Below are 19,178 nucleotides of genomic sequence, written 5' to 3'. Positions count from 1 at the left end.
CTTCTTTGGGGCAGCCCCTCAAATACTGAAAGAAGCTGTCATGTCCCCCCTAATTCTTCTTTTCTCTAGACTATTTATTTATTTATTTATTATATTTCTATACCGCCTTTCTCCCGTAGGACTCAAGGCGGTGTACAGTCAAGAAAAATATAGACACACAAACATCATAAAATTGCTAATTAAAATTATTACTTAGTTTGGTCAATTAAATAATAATAATAAATTATTTAATAATTATTAAATAATAATTAGACTAGCCAGGCCCAGTTCCTGCAACTGTTCTTTATAGGTTTTAGCCTCCAGTCCCCTAATCCTCTTTCTTGCTCTTTTCTGCACTCTTTCTAGAGTCTCCACGTCTTTTTTATATATATATATATTTATATCAGGGGTGGATTCTAATTTTTTTTACTAACAGTTCTGTGGGCGTGGCTTGGTGGGGGGGTAATGTGACTGGGTGGGCGTGGCCAACTTTTTTTTTTTTTTAACTTTTAAAAGCATTTTTTTTCTATAACCTTAAGAGGTTGCAGAAAAAAAAAAATGCTTTTAGAAGCCTCTGACGATCAGGCAACTCAGCTGGGATCGCCAGAGGCTTTTAAAGGCATTTTCTTTTCCTACAACCTCTTCGGCCGAAGAGGTTGTAGAAAAAATGCTTTTAAAAGTTTAAAAAAAAAAAAAAAAGCCTCAGATGAGGGGGGTGGGGTAAGCAACCGGCGAGCGGGCCGGGGACCGGTTCGGGGAGATGGCCAGCTAACGTTACCGGTTCCCCGAACTCCTACAGATTTTTACTACCGGTTCTTGCGAACCGGGAGCAACCCACCACTGATTTATATACTGCTGTGCTCTAATCACTCTAGGTGGTGGTGGTGGGGGGTTAATCCCACCCTCAATCCCCCCAGGGTGCAAACACCCCAGACCCAGGTGGACACGTGGCCATTCTGGTATGCTTGAGACAAACGCACGTCCATCATTCGGCAAAAAAGTAAAAAACGAAATGAAATAAAAATAAGCAAAGATTTAAGAACAACCACCTCCTAAGGCCGTGATGGCGAACCTGTGGCACGTGTGCCACACGTGGCACGCAGAGCCATATCGGTGGGCACATGAGCTCAGCACCGGCACACATGTGCATGCTGGCCAGCTGATTTTCGGGCCTTCTGGGCCCACTGGAAGTCAGCAAACAGGCCGTTTCCGGCCTCCAGAAGGCTTCCGGGGGGGGGAGGCTGTTTTCGCCCTCCCCAGGCTCCTAGAAAGGCTCTGGAGCCTGGGGAGGGCAAAAAAACCAGGCCTACCGAGCCCATTGGGTGCGCAGGGGTGGGGCACATAGAATTATGGGTGTGGGCACACGTGCGTGCAACCGCCCCCCCCGCGCTTCCCCCGCTTTTGGCACTCGATGGCAAAAAGGTTAGCCATCACTGTCCTAAGGTAATCAAGAAATTCATAAATTAGAAGGGGGAAAAAAGGGTGGATTTAATGGACCCAGGAGGTCTCTTTTTCTGCTGTTCGTTTTCTATTTTCCTTTTTGTTTAATTTCTTTTTGTCTCAGGGTTTGGGAGACCTGGACCAGCTTCCCCCTCCTACCTTTTCAATGTCATCTTCCTCCACTTCCAGAACGGCCCCATCATAGTCCAGTTTCACTTTGACTTTTCCCTCCGGTAAGAGGCTGGCAGCGTCACTCTTCAGCTGGCTCGCTGGGAAAGCAGAGAGAGAGAGAAGATGAGGGGCCACGAAGTCCACTAGGGCAGGGGTCTCCAACCTTGGCAACTTTAAGACTTGTGGACTTCAGCTCCCAGAATTCCTCAGCCAGCAAAGCTGGGAGTTGAAGTCCACAAGTCTTAAAAGCTTTGCTGGCTGAGGAATTCTGGGAGTCGGAGGCCACAAGTCTTCAAGCAAAGCCGGCTGAGGAATTCTGGGAGTTGAAGGCCACAAGTCTTCAAGCAAAGCCAGCTGAGGATTCTGGGAGTTGAAGTCCACAAGTCTTCAAGCAAAGCCGGCCGAGGAATTCTGGGAGTTGAAGGCCACAAGTCTTCAAGCAAAGCCGACTGAGGAATTCTGGGAGTTGAAGGCCACAAATCTTCAAGCAAAGCCGGCTGAGGAATTCTGGGAGTTGAAGGCCACAAGTCTTCAAGCAAAGCCGGCCGAGGAATTCTGGGAGTTGAAGGCCACAAGTCTTCAAGCAAAGCCGGCCGAGGAATTCTGGGAGTTGAAGGCCACAAGTCTTCAAGCAAAGCCGGCCGAGGAATTCTGGGAGTTGAAGGCCACAAGTCTTAAAGCAAAGCCGGCCGAGGGATTCTGGGAGTTGAAGGCCACAAGTCTTCAAGCAAAGCCGGCCGAGGAATTCTGGGAGTTAAAGTCCACAAGTCTTCAAGCAAAGCCGGCCGAGGAATTCTGGGAGTTGAAGGCCACAAGTCTTCAAGCAAAGCCGGCCGAGGAATTCTGGGAGTTGAAGGCCACAAGTCTTCAAGCAAAGCCGGCTGAGGAATTCTGGGAGTTGGAGGCCACAAGTCTTCAAGCAAAGCCGGCCGAGGAATTCTGGGAGTTAAAGTCCACAAGTCTTCAAGCAAAGCCGGCCGAGGAATTCTGGGAGTTGAAGGCCACAAGTCTTCAAGCAAAGCCGGCCGAGGAATTCTGGGAGTTGAAGGCCACAAGTCTTCAAGCAAAGCCGGCCGAGGAATTCTGGGAGTTGAAGGCCACAAGTCTTCAAGCAAAGCCGGCCGAGGAATTCTGGGAGTTGAAGGCCACAAGTCTTCAAGCAAAGCTGGCTGAGGAATTCTGGGAGTTGAAGTCCACAAATCTTCAAGCAAAGCTGGCTGAGGAATTCTGGGAGTTGAAGTCCACAAGTCTTCAAGCAAAGCTGGCTGAGGAATTCTGGGAGTTGAAGTCCACAAGTCTTCAAGCAAAGCTGGCTGAGGAATTCTGGGAGTTGGAGGCCACAAGTCTTCAAGCAAAGCTGGCTGAGGAATTCTGGGAGTTGAAGTCCACAAATCTTCAAGCAAAGCTGGCTGAGGGATTCTGGGAGTTGAAGTCCACAAGTCTTCAAGCAAAGCTGGCTGAGGAATTCTGGGAGTTGAAGTCCACAAGTCTTAAAGCTTTGCTGGCTGAGGGATTCTGGGAGTTGAAGTCCACAAGTCTTAAAGCTTTGCTGGTTGAGGAATTCTGGGAGTTGAAGTCCACAAGTCTTAAAGCAAAGCCAGCTGAGGATTCTGGGAGTTGAAGTCCACAAGTCTTAAAGCTTTGCTGGCTGAGGGATTCTGGGAGTTGAAGTCCACAAGTCTTCAAGCAAAGCTGGCTGAGGAATTCTGGGAGTTGAAGTCCACAAGTCTTAAAGCTTTGCTGGCTGAGGGATTCTGGGAGTTGAAGTCCACAAGTCTTAAAGCAAAGCCAGCTGAGGATTCTGGGAGTTGAAGTCCACAAGTCTTCAAGCAAAGCTGGCTGAGGAATTCTGGGAGTTGAAGTCCACAAGTCTTCAAGCAAAGCTGGCTGAGGAATTCTGGGAGCTGAAGTCCACAAGTCTTAAAGTTGCCAAGGTTGGAGACCCCTGGTCCAGAGACAAGGCAGACAGACCCTTGCCCAGACAAACCCACCCACTTCTGGCTCACAAACAGGGCAGTGCTGCCACCTGCTGGCCCAACGACACAAAGGCAGCATTGTGACACCACCACCCCTCCCCATCCCACCCCTCCCTCCCCACACACCCCTCCCCAAAACTAGCACCCCATCCTAAAGCAATGAATGTTAGAAACAGCAAAAGAAAAGTCAAAACACTTTTCCTGCGCTTCCTTCTTTTTTTTTTAATGATTTAAAAAGTTTGGCTTGGTTTTTTTTTTATTGTTGCAAAAATTGTGATATTTAATAAAATTACTATTTAAAAAAAAGAAAAAAAGATTTGGGGCTCTGCCAAACCATCAGTTGCCCCCTAGAAGAGATGTCTATTGGGATTCTCCAGTCATCCAGGTCATAGTCGTCCCAAAAATGCTTTATTCTTTCAAGAGGCAATTGGACTTTCTGGTTTTTCTTTTGAAGAGGTTTCTCTTCTCATCCAAGAAGCTTCTTCAGTTCTGACCGAATGGTGGGGAAGGGAAGGATTTATACACCTTGCAGACAGCTGGTAATTTGCATCCTTTTTAGAGCAGTGTTTCTCAACCTTGGAAGCTTGAAGATGGGTGGACTTCAACTCCCAGAATCCCCCAGCCAGCGTTGCTGGCTGGGGGATTCTGGGAGTTGAAGTCCACCCATCTTCAAGCTTCCAAGGTTGAGAAACACTGTTTTAGAGGGTCGTTGAGGCCACTTGGGGGGTTACCTGTGTCCTCAGGGTCACCTGAGTGAGGCAAATGAGTGTGGAACCTTCTTGGAACTGCTGAAAGGACTGCCTTGTAGAAGGCTCCACCCCCATTTGCACCACTCAGGTGACCCTGAGGACACAGGTAAACCCCCAAGTGGCCTCAACGACCCTCTAAATGGATGCAAATGACCAGCTGTCTGCAAGGAGGAGGAGGGGGAGGGGGAGGAAAAGCACTATGGGGTCCTTGATACTCTCTGAGCCGGGTTGTTTTCTTGCAGACGTTTCATGACCCAACTAGGTAACATTATCAGTGCTGGAAGGGAAGGGGGTTTGGTGAGAGGAGGAGGAAGAAGAGGAGGAGGACTATAGGGTCCTAAGTGGTCTCTGAGCCTGGTGGTTTTCTCGCAGACTTTTCACGACCCAGCTAGGTAACATCATCAGTGCAAAAGACAACCGAGATCAGGGACCACCAAGGACCCCCACATAATTCCGATTTTTACAAGGCTGCTTTCCCCTTCCTCCCCCGCCCCCCCACCGATCCACAGGATCATTTCAGGGAGAGGAAATCCACCCTTCCGGGGTCTCAAAGAAACCCGTTTTGTATTTTCGCGTCCCCACAACATGGAAACTAACCCAACTTCAGTCACCCCACTCGCCTCGCAGATCACTCTGCCCCCCTCCCACCCAAAAATTGAAACGAAATGTTCTATGGGGATGCCGAGAGCCCCCAGGCGTCTCCCCAAAGACCCCCCTCAGCCCCCCACCACCACAGAAGACCCCTGGACTCACCCAAGGAGAAGCCATCTTTGTGAACCAGCCACACCTTCTCCGTCTCGTACCAGGCCTCTTCGGCGGCAATTTGCTCCTCCGTCTTGGCCTGCCGTGGGGGGGGGAGGGGTTGGGGGAACAGAAACGGAGATGTTACGGGCCCGGTCTTTCCAGCTAGTCCTCGACTTACGAGAGTTCGTTTAGTGGCCGTCCAAAGTAACGGCGGCACTGAAGAATGTGACTTACGACCGTTTTTTCCACCGTTACGACTTTTGCAGGATTCCCGCGCAGTCAACATCGTCCATATTCGGACACTCGGCAACCGGTTCGTATTTATGACCGTCGCCGTGTTCTGGGGTGGGGGGAATAGGGGTGTCCTTTTCCAACAAGGGCGACCTTTTCTGACAAGCCAAGTCGAGGGGGAAGTCTGATTCGCTTAACGACCTGGTTACGGATGTATTGACTGCAGTGATGCGCTTAAGAACCGAGGGTGAGAAAAGTCGTAACGGGGGTGGGTGGGGGGGCAAAGCTCGCTTAAGAAATGTCTCGCTTGGCGATGGAAATGTTGGGCTCGATGGCGGTCGTAAGTCGAGGACTCCGTGTACTTTAAGACACCACACGGACACACAAATCGCTTCTCGGCTTCACCATGGATCCGTCCACTGATCCCATCCTGCACACTCTTTCCATCACTGGACATCTGACGGGTGTGCAACTCTTGAATTTCTACCCCCTTCATCTGTCCTTTGGTGGAATACACACACACACACACACACACACACACACACACACACACACAGGGTGTGTGACAATGAGGGCGAGGGGATTTTGGTTGCCGTTGTTCTCTTTCACCTTTCCAAAAAGGGCATCCAAAAAGGGAGGGAAAGTACCGTATTTTTCAGAGTATAAGACACACCTTCCCCCCCCCCAAAAAAGAGGGTGAAAATCTGGGTGCATCTTATACTCCAAATGTAGCCCCACCCAGCCTCTCAAACAGAGGTTTCAGAGGCTGAAAAAAGCCTCAGAAACAAAGCTTCAGAAAAAAAAGCCTCTGAAAAAAAGCCTCAGAAAAAAAGCCTCCAAACAGTTTCAGAAAAAAAAGCCTCTGAAACAAAGTTTCAGAGGCTTTTTTTCTGCAGCTCTGTTTCAGAGGCTTTCAGAGGCGGAAAAAAAAGTTTTTCCTGAAACAGTTTCAGAAGTTTCAGAGGCAGAAAAAAAAAGCAAGGCACAGAGCTCACAACCAAGGAACCTGTTGCTAAAATTCACCTCTGGGAACAGCTGATTGGGGGTATTCCGGGAGGTTGATCTACCTGCCAATCAGCTGTTTTCTTATTTTCCTCCCCAAAAACTAAGGTGCATCTTATACTCTGAAAAATACGGTATGTGGCGTGCATTGCCAACCTTCCTGAGAGAGGCAGGTGGCCAGCGATGCCTGGACACCTGCCTCTCTTGAGCCTGGACTCACCTGGGGAGAAAGGAGGAAGCAAGCCAGGTGTCGTCTCAGGAGGTCAACCGAAAGCCCCCCTCTCTCTGGGTGCTCTGACCTCTCTCCCAGGTATGTATTGTATTATGGAGTTTGTCCTCAGCCAACATGGGACTTTGCAGCTGGGGAAAGGTGGAAGGAAGGAGGCCAGATCCAAGGAGAAGCTGAGAAGATCCTTCCTGGTCATGAAGTCTACCAGGGTGGGATGGAAGGTTAGGTTCCTAGCACCAACTGGAGGTCAGCTCTAAGGAGAAGGTGGGAAGAGCCTTTCTGGTCACGTCTACCAGGATGGGATGAAAGGGTTGGAGGGCAGCTCCAACAAGACCCTTTCCAGTCCAGAAGTCTACCAGTATGGGATGAAAGCTTAGGTTCTCAGCACCCTGGTTGGAGACCAACTTCAAGGAGAAGGTGAGGAGACCCTCCTTGGTCATGAAATCTTCTTGGGTGGGATGAAAAGTTAGGTTCTTAGTACCTAGGCTGGAGATCAGTTCCAATGAGAAGGCTCTTTCTGCTCATGATGTCTACTAGGGTAGGATGGAAGGTTAGGTTCTCAGCACCTGGTTGGAGGCCAACTCCAACCAAAAAATGAGAAGACCCTTTCTGGTCCTGAAGTTTACCATGGTCGAATAGAAAGTTAAGTTCTTAATACCCTGGTTGGAGGTCTGCTCCAAAGAGAAGGTAGGATGACTCTTTTGGTCATGACATCTACTGGGATGGGATGGAAGGTCAGGTTCTCGACACCCTGGTTGGAGACCAGCTTCTAGGAGAAGGTGAGGAGACTCTTTCCAGTCATGAAGTCTACCAGGATGGATGGAAGGTTAGGTTCTTGGAGGTCAGCTCCAAGAAGAAGGTGGGAAGAACCTTTCTGGTCATGTCTACCAAGATGAGATGAAAAGATTGGAGGACAGCTCCAACAAGACCCTTTCCGGTCCAGAAGTCTACCAGTGTGGGATGAAAGCTTAGGTTCTCATCACCCTAGTTGAAGGCCAGCTCCAACGAAAAGATGAGAGGACCTATCCCAGTTATGAAGTCTACCAGGGTGGAAGATTAGGTTCTCAGCATCTGGTTGGAGGCCAACTCCAACCAAAAAATGAGAAGACTCTTTCTGGTCACGTCTACCAGGATTGGATGAAAGGGTTGGAGGGCAGCTTCATCAAGACCCTTTCTGGTCCAGAAGTCTACTGGTATGGGATGAAAGCTTAGATTCTCAGCACCCTCGTTGGAGACCAACTTCAAGGAGAAGGTGAGGAGACCCTCCTTGGTCATGAAATCTTCTTGGGTGGGATGAAAAGTTAGGTTCTTGGTACCTTGGCTGGAGAAGATGGAAGGTTAGGTTTTCAGCATCTGGTTGGAGGCCAGCTCCAAGGAAAGGTGAGAAGACCTATCCCAGGTATGAAGTCTACCAGGGTGGAAGGTTAGGTTCTCAGCATCTGGTTGGAGGCCAACTCCAACCAAAAAATGAGAAGATCCAAAAAATGAAGTTTACCATGGTCAAATAGAAAGTTAGGTTCTTAATACCCTGGTTGGAGGCCTGCTCCAAAGAGAAGGCGGGATGACTCTTTCGATCATGACGTCTACTGGGATGGGATAGAAGGTCAGTTCTCGCACCCTGGTTGGAGACCAGCTTCTAGGAGAAGGTGAGGAGACTCTTTCCAGTCATGAAGTCTACCAGGATGGATGGAAGGTTAGGTTCTTGGAGGTCAGCTCCAAGAAGAAGGTGGGAAGAACCTTTCTGGTCATGTCTACCAAGATGAGATGAAAAGATTGGAGGACAGCTCCAACAAGACCCTTTCCGGTCCAGAAGTCTACCAGTGTGGGATGAAAGCTTAGGTTCTCATCACCCTAGTTGAAGGCCAGCTCCAACGAAAAGATGAGAGGACCTATCCCAGTTATGAAGTCTACCAGGGTGGAAGATTAGGTTCTCAGCATCTGGTTGGAGGCCAACTCCAACCAAAAAATGAGAAGACTCTTTCTGGTCACGTCTACCAGGATTGGATGAAAGGGTTGGAGGGCAGCTTCATCAAGACCCTTTCTGGTCCAGAAGTCTACTGGTATGGGATGAAAGCTTAGATTCTCAGCACCCTCGTTGGAGACCAACTTCAAGGAGAAGGTGAGGAGACCCTCCTTGGTCATGAAATCTTCTTGGGTGGGATGAAAAGTTAGGTTCTTGGTACCTTGGCTGGAGAAGATGGAAGGTTAGGTTTTCAGCATCTGGTTGGAGGCCAGCTCCAAGGAAAGGTGAGAAGACCTATCCCAGGTATGAAGTCTACCAGGGTGGAAGGTTAGGTTCTCAGCATCTGGTTGGAGGCCAACTCCAACCAAAAAATGAGAAGATCCAAAAAATGAAGTTTACCATGGTCAAATAGAAAGTTAGGTTCTTAATACCCTGGTTGGAGGCCTGCTCCAAAGAGAAGGCGGGATGACTCTTTCGATCATGACGTCTACTGGGATGGGATAGAAGGTCAGGTTCTCGCACCCTGGTTGGAGACCAGCTTCTAGGAGAAGGTGAGGAGACCCTTTCCAGTCATGAAGTCTATCAGGGTGGGATGGAAGGTTAGCTTCCTAGCACCAACTGGAGGTCAGCTCCAAGAAGAAGGTGGGAAGTCCCTTCCTGGTCACGTCTACCAGGATGGGATGAAAGGGTTGGAGGGCAGCTCCAACAAGACCCTTTCTGGTCCAGAAGTCTACCAGTATGGGATGAAAGCACCCTGGTTGGAGACCAGCTCCAAGGAAAAGGTGAGAAGACCTATCCCAGTTATGAAGTCTACCAAGGTGGAAGGTTAGGTTCTCAGCACCTGGTTGGAGGCCAACTCCAACCAGAAGATGAGAAGACCCTTTCTGGTCCTGAAGTTTACCATGGTCGAATAGAAAGTTAGGTTCTTAATACCCTGGTTGGAGGCCTGCTCCAAAGAGAAGGCGGGATGACTCTTTCGATCATGACGTCTACTGGGATGGGATAGAAGGTCAGGTTCTCAGCACCCTGGTTGGAGACCAGCTTCAAGGAGAAGGTGAGGAGACCCTTTCCAGTCATGAAGTCTATCAGGGTGGGATGAAAGGTTAGCTTCCTAGCACCAACTGGAAGTCAGCTCCAAGAAGAAGGTGGGAAGTCCCTTTCTGGTCACGTCTACCAGGATGGGATGAAATGGTTGGAGGGCAGCTCCAACAAGACCCTTTCTGGTCCAGAAGTCTACCAGTGTGGGATGAAAGCACCTGGTTGGAGACCAGCTCCAAGGAAAAGGTGAGAAGACCTATCCCAGTTATGAAGTCTACCAAGGTGGAAGATTATGTTCTCAGCACCTGGTTGGAGGCCAACTCCAACCAAAAAAATGAGAAGACCCTTCCTGGTCCTGAAGTTTACCATGGTCGAATAGAAAGTTAGGTTCTTAATACCCTAGTTGGAGGCCTGCTCCAAAGAGAAGACGGGATGACTCTTTCAGTCATGATGTCTACCAGGATGGGATGGAAGGTCAGGTTCTCGGCACCCTGGTTGAAAATCCAGCTCCATCTGAAAGCTTATTATCTGGAAAGCTTTTCTCTTGGCACCATAAAAGGATGATGGAAACTGGCCCATCACCAACCTTCAAAGTTCAAGAGAGGCTTATAATCATCATTTCAACAGCACCGTTAAGTGCCGAGTTCCCTGGCAGAAGGAAACGGCTTCACAATGCAACACACACACACTCACACACACCTATCACCCACCCACCCAAGACTGGGTTTGCAAACAGCCACGCCTACTCTGCCGACGCCCCACCCCTCCAAGCTGTGAGTTTCAGGGTTTGCTCTGCTCAGAGAGAAGCCCAAGGGTCTCAGGCTGTAGAAGGGGGTTTCCTCAACCTTGGGAACAGGACAATAGTGTTGGAAGGGACCTTGGAGGTCTTCTAGTCCAACCAGCTCAGGCAGGAAACCCTGGCCTATAACATTTCTGACAAATGGCTGTCCAATCTCTTCTGGAAAACCTCCTGCGATGGAGGACCCACAACTTCTGGTGGCCATCTGTCCCACTGGTTAATCGTTCTCCCTGTCAGGAAATTCCTCCTTAGTTCTAGGTTGCTTCTCTCCTTGATGGGTTTCCATCCGTTGCTTCTTGAACTGCCTTCAAATCCCAGAACTCCTCAGCCATCTAGGCTGGGAGTTGAAGCCCACCCCTCTTGATGTTCCCAAGGGTGAGAAATCCCGCTGTAGAATGTGAGAAGAAATCTAGAGAGATGGCATCAGGGCTGCTTGGAGAGGGGAAGGGGACCCATAATCCCCTCCCAAATAGGCTACCCAGCATCGGAGTCGCCTTCCTCTCCATGGCTTGTCCCATCCGTGTTCTCTGCAGGCACCAAAGCAACAGGCCAAGCAGGCTACAAGGGCGTGTTTTGGGGAGCCAAGCACCCAGGAGGTGGGTTTTCTGGAGAGCATCTAGAGGTGCTCAGCTGGCCTTTCTCTTCCATCGAGCCTTGAGTCTTGATCCCTAAGGGAGAGTCTTCAGCTTGGCCTTTACGGATGAGTGTTGGTGACCAGCTGAACACAACTTCTGTGTTAGTCTCTAAAGGGCCCAGCTGGGTTGCTCACACACCACACAATCACACAAAACCTTGCCCTGGCCACGCTCTGGAATCAAAATCTCTCTCTCCACCATCACCCCCTCTCTCTATCTCTCCATCGCTCTCTCAACAAATAAATAAATAAATATGTATGTATGTACAGTATGTATGTATGTATGTATGTATATGTGCGTATATGTATATATATGTAAATATATATGTGTGTGTGTGTATACAGTATCTATATATATATATATAATAGATACTAATAAAAGATATAAACGATGATAAATATTAGATAATAGATAAATGTCAGATAGACAGATAGATGTAGACAGACAGAGAGAGATTAGGTAGATAAATACATGAGAGATAGATATATAGATGATAGACAAATATCTACCTACCTATCCATCCATCCATCCATCTATTCTAGCATCCATCCATCCATTCTAGCATCCATCCATCCATCTATTCTAGCATCCATCCATCCATCCATCCATCCATCTATCCATCTATTCTAGCATCCATCCATCCATCCATCCATCCATCCATCCATCCATCCATCCATTCTTGCATCCATCCATCCATCCATCCATCCAAGCATCCATCCATTCTAGCATCCATCCATCCATCCATCCATCCATCCATTCAAGCATCCATCCATCCATCCATCCATCCATCTATTCTAGCATCCATCCATCCATCCATCCATCCATCCATCCATCCATTCTAGCATCCATCCATCCATCTATTCTAGCATCCATCCATCCATCCATTTATCCATCTATCCATCTATTCTAGCATCCATCCATCCATCCATTCTAGCATCCATCCATCCATCCATCCATCCATCCATCCATCCATCCATCCATCCATCCAAGCATCCATCCATTCTAGCATCCATCCATCCATCCATCCATTCTAGCATCCATCCATCCATCCATTCTAGCATCCATCCATTCAAGCATCCATCCATCTATTCTAGCATCCATCCATCCATTCTAGCATCCATCCATCCATCCATTCAAGCATCCATCCATCCATCCATCCATCCATCCAAGCATCCAAGCATCCATCCATCCATCTATTCTAACATCCATTCATCCATCCATCCATCCATCCATCTATTCTAGCATCCATCCATCCATTCTAGCATCCATCCACCCATCTATTCTAGCATCCATCCATCCATTCTAGCATCCATCCACCCATCCATCCATCCATCCATTCTAGCATCCATCCATCCATCCATCCATCCATCCATCCACCCACCCATCCAATCTTCCTCCTCCCTTCCTTGACCCCTTCCTCATGTCCTCGTCCTGCCCCTTATTAGATTCCACATGCTGGGGAGCCCACGCCAGGCCACACTCAAGATTTGGGGGAAGCCTTACATTCCAGCATGTCGCGCGAGCGCACACATCAACCCAGTGGCAGGCGGGAGGTGGAGGAGGCTCCAGGGCGGTGGGGTACCATACCTGGCCGGGGGCAGCCACGGCGGTCACAGGCTCCGGCTGAGGCAGCAAGGGGAGAGGAGAGAAGAGAGAAAGGTGAGCAGAGGGTCAGGGGAAGCTGGCAGGAAGGAAGGGTCTGCCCTCCGGGAACTCTGCCAGGAGAGCAGGCCAAGGGGGAGAACAGAGAGACCCAAAGGGGCAGCTTCTGCCAGCAGCTGCAGAGACCAACTAGCTCGTCCCAGCCTTTTATGGTGTGAGTAAAAAGACACAGGGAGGAGGAGGAGGAGGAGGAGGAGAAGAGGAGGAGGAGGAGGAGGAGGAGGAGGAGGAGGAGGAGGAGGAGGAGGAGGAGGAGGAGGAGGAGGAGGAGGAGGAAGAGGGGGGAGGAGGAGGAGAGGAAGAAGAGGAAGAGGAGGAGGAAGAGGAACAGGAGAAAGAGGAGGAGGAACAGGAGGAGGAAGAAGAGGAGGAGGAGGAGGAGGAGGAGAAAGAGGAGGAGGAGGAGGAGGAGGAGGAGAGGAGGAGGAGGAAGAGGAGGAAGAGGAGGAAGAAGAGAAAGAGGAGGAGGAGGAGGCGGAACAGGAGGAGGAGGAAGAGGGGGGAGGAGGAGGAGAGGAAGAAGAGGAAGAGGAGGAGGAAGAGGAACAGGAGAAAGAGGAGGAGGAACAGGAGGAGGAAGAAGAGGAGGAGGAGGAGGAGGAGGAGAAAGAGGAGGAGGAGGAGGAGGAGGAGGAGAGGAGGAGGAGGAAGAGGAGGAAGAGGAGGAAGAAGAGAAAGAGGAGGAGGAGGAGGCGGAACAGGAGGAGGAGGAAGAGGGGGGAGGAGGAGGAGAGGAAGAAGAGGAAGAGGAGGAGGAAGAGGAACAGGAGAAAGAGGAGGAGGAACAGGAGGAGGAAGAAGAGGAGGAGGAGGAGGAGGAGGAGGAGAATGACTGTGGGGTCCTTGGTGCTCTCTGAGCTGGTTTATATTCTGCCAGACATTTCATTACCCAACTAGGTAACGTCATCAGTGCTACAAGGGAGGGGAGATTTGCTCTGTTTATATACTTGTGACTTATTGGTAGGAGTGTTTTTTTTCTTCTTCTTGGTGGTTCCTTGACTGAGGTCTTGTTTATAGCTTGGTTGTTTGTCTGGTGTTAAACGGTAAAGAACAGCCGAATCAAGGAGATATCCCACCAACACAGAGCAAAACTCCTCCTCTTCTAGCAGTGATGATGTTACCCAGTTGGGTCATGAAACGTCTGCAAGAAAACAGCCAAGGACCCCAGAAAAAGATGTGCAATGAGACCCACACAAAATTCCATGAGAGAAGCAAAGGAAAGCAGTTGCATTGCAAAATCCACGCAACTAGAAAATTAGAGGGATCTGAGCTCCAGATGCAGCAGTTATACCAATGGCTGGCTGGGGGATTCTGGGAGTGGAAGCCCACCCCTCTTAAAGCATTGCTGGCTGGGGGATTCTGGGAGTGGAAGTCCTCCCCTCTTAAAGCATGGCTGGCTGGGGGATTCTGGGAGTGGAAGCCCACCCCTCTTAAAGCATGCTGGCTGGGGAATTCTGGGAGTGGAAGCCCACCCCTCTTAAAGCATGGCTGGCTGGGGAATCCTGGGAGTGGAAGTCCTCCCCTCTTAAAGCATGGCTGGCTGGGGGATTCTGGGAGTGGAAGCCCACCCCTCTTAAAGCAGGCTGGCTGGGGGATTCTGGGAGTGGAAGCCCACCCCTCTTAAAGCATTGCTGGCTGGGGGATTCTGGGAGTGGAAGTCCTCCCCTCTTAAAGCATGGCTGGCTGGGGGATTCTGGGAGTGGAAGCCCTCCCCTCTTAAAGCATTGCTGGCTGGGGGATTCTGGGAGTGGAAGTCCTCCCCTCTTAAAGCATGGCTGGCTGGGGAATCCTGGGAGTGGAAGTCCTCCCCTCTTAAAGCATGGCTGGCTGGGGGATTCTGGGAGTGGAAGCCCACCCCTCTTAAAGCAGGCTGGCTGGGGGATTCTGGGAGTGGAAGCCCACCCCTCTTAAAGCATGCTTGCTGGGGATTTCTGGGAATTGAAGTCCACCCTCTTAAAGCATGCTTGCTGGGGGATTCTGGGAGATGAAGTCCACCCCTCTTAAAGCATGGCTGAATGGGGAATTCTGGGAGTGGAAGCCCACCCCCCTTAAAGCATGGCAGGCTGGGGAATTCTGGGAGTGGAAGTCCTCCCCTCTTAAAGTTGCAAAACATGGATTTACCCTAATAATACCATGAGACAGAGATCAGGGCCTCCCTCCCCAACAGCCTCTGAGAAGCAAGGAGGGGGGCTTCCACAGCCCTCCACATTCCCACCACACGACACAACCTTAAGGTCCTGTCTCCTGAACCTCAGACTCGTTACACCTCACGCCATCCCTCTTAAATCCCCCTTGCGAGGATGGTGCGCACAAAAGACCCACAAAAAGCCTTGGCACACCATGCTTTGCACCGCAACACACCTGCTGAGGCACGTCTCCAGGGGTCAGGGAAGATGGCGGCTTCTCTTCCGGCTTGGCTGGTTGGGACGTCTCCTTTGATGGAGACGCCTTGACGGAAAACAAGGAGATGGCGTCAGACTCTGCCTCACAGACCCCAGGGTGACACAGGCCTACATGCAGATGTGCGCGCAGACACACACACACAGGTGCACATCAGTTGTGAACACTTGCGCAGAAAAGCTCAGTGCGCATTCGCTTCGCGTGCCGCGTGGAACACCAAATTGCGGTGCAGACAGTTTGCAAGCCCTTCGGTGCCAATATTCCGGGATCCCCAACGACAGCTTTGTCCTCGACTTACAACAGTTCGTTTAGTGACCGTATGAAGTGACAACAACAACAACAAAAAAAGGGGGGGACTTGGGACCTATATTCACACTTACGACCGTGGCGTAGCGGTATCCCCACGGTCCTGTGATCAAAATTCGGACACTGGGGCACTAACTCACGTTTATGACGGTGGCGGGGAGTGTCCCAGGGTTGTGTGATCACGTTGCAGTGACAGGTAAAGTCAACGGAGGCGCCAGATTTGCTTAACAACCGTTTTACTAACTTCGCGACGGCGCTGATTCGCTTAATGACTGGCGCGGGGCCAAGTGCAGGGGAAGAGAGGTGCGCATGCCCAACAATGCTTTGGCACAGCAAGATTCGCAGCATGCACCCGGAAACTACATGTCACCGCACCTATCAACTCTCTCCCATGATCCATGGCCCTTGGACTTCAACTCCCAGAATTCCTGAGCCAGCATGGCGGATTCAGGAACTCTGGGAGTTGAAGTCCATGGTTGGCTGAGGAATTCTGGGAGTTGAAGTCCACCAGTCATCCAAGTGCCATAGATCAGGGGTCTCCAACCTTGGCAACTTTAAGACTTGTGGACTTCAACTCCCAGAATTCCTCAGCCAGCAAAGCTGGGAGTTGAAGGCCACAAGTCTTCAAGCAAAGATGGCTGAGGAATTCTGGGAGTTGAAGTCCACAAGTCTTAAAGTTGCCAAGGTTGGAGACCCCTGCCATAGATGGTTCCCCACACCTGCCCTAAAGGAAGGCCAACTGAGACGGGGGGGTTTCGCTGCACCCCGAGCCCCCCAAGCCAAGCTCATGAGCCCCAAAACCATGCCATGCACCCTGGTACCTGGCTGGCAGGACCAGCTTCCTGACTGGGCAGCTTTGCCAGGTCTTCGGAGGGTTGCTTGGCCTCTTGGGGGCTTTGTGCCCCCGAGGGCTTCTCTTCCGGAAGGGGTGGGGGCTTCTCAGTCTTCTCGGGGGGCGGCGCCTCCTCTTTCTTCCCACGCTGCCTGGAGTGGGGCCGGTGTTCCCTGGTCTTGGCCCGGGACATGAGGCTTTTCAGCCCGACCGAGAGGTCATCCTTGAGAGCGGGGCTCTCCTTGGGCTGGGGCTTCAGGGGCGTAGAGGGCCGAGGAGGGGGAGACAGGATTCGGGGGGGCGGGGAGAGGACCCTGGGGGCAGCCTTTTCCTTCTTTTTGCTCGGCTCGGGGCCCTTGGGGGCCTTGGGGGGCTCCTTGGCGGCTTCAGCCTCCTCCCCAGGACGCACTTTGTGCACCAGGCTGCGCATGGCCTTGGCCACTTTGGTTCGGGAGAGGCCGTGGGCGTCCTCGCCAGGGGTCCCGGGCTGAGTCTCTGCGTGGGGCCCTTCCAGGCCATTCACAGCTTGGCTGGAAGGCTGGGCCTCCCCGTTGATCAGTGGGTCTGGGCTCTTCCCCTTGCCGGAACGCTTGGGGGGCTCTGGGCTCTGGAGACGGTGCTGGGGCGCTTCCTTCTCTGCGATCGGGGGTTCTGACTGGAGTCACAGACACAAGAAGGTGTTACCGAGGGAAGAGAAAGGCTGGAGATGATGGTGGAGGAGGAGGAGGAGGAGGAGGAGGAGGAGGAGGAGGAGGAGGAGGAGGAGGAGGAGGAGGAGGAAGACTGTGGGGTCCTTAGTGCTCTCTGAGCTGGGTGGTTTCCTTCCAGACGTTTCAAAACCCAACTAGGTAACGTCATCAGGGCAAGAAGGGAGGAGGAGGAGGAGCAGGAGGAGGAGGAGGAGGAGGAGGAGGAGGAGGAGGAGGAGGGAGAGTGTTGTGGTCCACCAGCAGCCCGCGGAACTGGCAGTGGAGTCGGACAGTGAGGAGGCTGGGGAGGAACATGGGCCAGTCCTGGAGTCTGGGGAAGGCTCAGACGAGGGCTCTACGTCGGAGGCAGAGATGTGCCATCGGGGAGTTATGTGCTACCTCCGGAGCCTCCAGAGGCCGACAGTAGAGAGGCAGAGGAACAGGAGGAGCCTGTTCCTAGCGCATGCATGAGAAGAGCTGCCAGAAGGCAAGAGCAGCTAAAGCAGAGAGGACGACTCTGGAGTAAGGCCAGGAGATGATTGGCCCCTCCCATAAGGCTTAAAACAAACCAGCAACGGCTCTTGGCCTCTTTGCCGGAAAACAACCTTGAGAGAATTGCTTCTTGTTTCACTGTATTCATTTCTTTTCTGCATCTTCTGCTTCTGAACTCTTGCCAAGAAAAGCCTTTGGCAGGTTGCCTAATTATCCCAAGGTCGGTGATAAACTGAGGAATGGTGTTCTGAAGAATTTGCTTTAATTTAGTTTGGACTAGGCTGAGAATGAGTTAATTCTCAGCTGTTCTAATAAAGTCTGTTTGTTTTAGAACTGTTTGCGTCTAATACTACTTGCTTGGGGGCCTGGGTCACAACAGAGAGGGAAAGGGAAAGAGGAGGAGGAAAAAGATTGTGGGGATCCTTGGTGCCCTCTGAACTGGGTGGTTTTCTTGCAGACGTTTCATGACCCAACTAGGTAAAGTCATCAGTAACAGAAGGGAGTGGGGTTTGCTATCTGATTCTCTACAAGTGGCCCGAACAGCCTAATTAAGGAAGAATTAAGGAAGCAACCAAGAAGAAAATAATATTCCATATCAACACTGGCAGGGCAAGCTATAAACATATAAACAAACCGCACACCTTGTAGCACTGATGATGTTGCCTAGTTGGGTCATGAAACGTCTCCAAGGAAACAACCAAACTCAGAGAGCCCCAAGGACCCCACAGTCCTTTTCCCCCTCTTCCCCCGCCTCCTCCTCTTCTCTTCTCCTTCTTCTCCACTCTGCAAAGCCTCTCTCCCTTCTGTGGTGGCACTGATGACGTTACCTAGTTGGGTCATGAAATGTCTGCAAGGAAACCACCCAGTTCAAGAGAGCACCAAGAACCCCACATAAATGGGTTACAAGTAGGTAAAACACCCACCCACCAAAGCACCCACCCACCCAAGGACCTCCTAAAATTCAGGCAAGAGATGCACATGGCCTAAGACCACCCACTCGGCAACCGGTCCGCATTTATGGCCGACTGCAGTCACATGCAACCGTGTGACTGAGTTGTTTTTTTTTGATATTTTTGCTGGAAAATGGCATTTACTTCTGATTTTTAGCAAAAAAAACACCGGAGTGGTCATTTAATGATGTGGTTAATGACCACAGCAGTTGTTTTAACCACAACCAAGAACCAAACTGATCGTAAAGTCAGGTCGGTCATGCGCGTGTCCCGTTTTACGACCGTCATGACCTTGCATCCGTAATGGGCAGGCCCCCGCCCCTCCCTCCTCACCCCACCACGCCATGTCTCCTTGAACCCTAATACAATAATTACTCACAATTCCAAACCCTAAAATTTACTACCCTGTTTCCCCTAAAATAAGACCTCCCCTGGTAATAAGCCCAATTGGGCTTTTGAGCGCATGCACTAAAATAAGCCCCCCCTGAAAAATATTTAAATGCATGCACAGCTGGTCCCCGGCATTTCCTCTGGTTTCCTCCATGCGCCCCAAAATAATAAGACCTCCCCGATAATAAGGACAAGCACTTATTTCAGGGTTCAAAAAAAATATAAGACAGAGTCTTATTTTCAGGGAAACACGGTAGATAGATAGATAGATAGATAGATAGATAGATAGATAGATAGATAGATAGATAGATAGATAGATAGATAGATAGATAGATAGATAGACAGATGTTTATATAGATATAGATAGATGAGAGAGAGAGAGATGATGGATGGATGGACATACAGATAGACAGATAGATGACAGATGGATGGATTGATGGATAGATAGATAGAGATAGATAGACCCTGTTTCCCCCAAAATAAGGCATCCCCTGATAATAA

The 19,178-nt window shown here is 50.5% G+C and overlaps 1 protein-coding gene across 11 annotated transcripts in view; it reads right to left on the bottom strand.

The window, feature by feature from the left end:
* The window catches only part of MYO18A (myosin XVIIIA), a 212,522-nt gene that overhangs the window by 128,988 nt on the left and 64,356 nt on the right, over window positions 1-19,178 (bottom strand). For 4 of the 11 annotated variants that reach the window (XM_087890399.1, XM_087890454.1, XM_087890464.1 and 1 more), the window contains exons 3-5: window positions 12,460-12,579; window positions 5,069-5,156; window positions 1,579-1,688 (exon numbers count right to left, since the gene is read on the bottom strand). In XM_087890399.1, coding sequence (XP_087746525.1) covers window positions 1,579-1,688; window positions 5,069-5,156; window positions 12,460-12,579 — 318 coding nt within the window. Of the gene's footprint in view, window positions 1-1,578; window positions 1,689-5,068; window positions 5,157-12,459; window positions 12,580-14,979; window positions 15,067-16,145; window positions 16,812-19,178 lie in introns of all 11 variants that reach the window. The other 7 variants (XM_087890417.1, XM_087890475.1, XM_087890426.1 and 4 more) reach the window with 4 other exon arrangements.

This window comes from Pantherophis guttatus, chromosome 1, assembly GCF_059756535.1.
Source record: "Pantherophis guttatus breed Tessera chromosome 1, ASM5975653v1, whole genome shotgun sequence".
NCBI lineage: Eukaryota > Metazoa > Chordata > Lepidosauria > Squamata > Colubridae > Pantherophis > Pantherophis guttatus.
The sequence above is the reverse complement of the archived record's forward strand: the minus strand, read 5'-3'. Positions and strand labels throughout refer to the sequence as shown.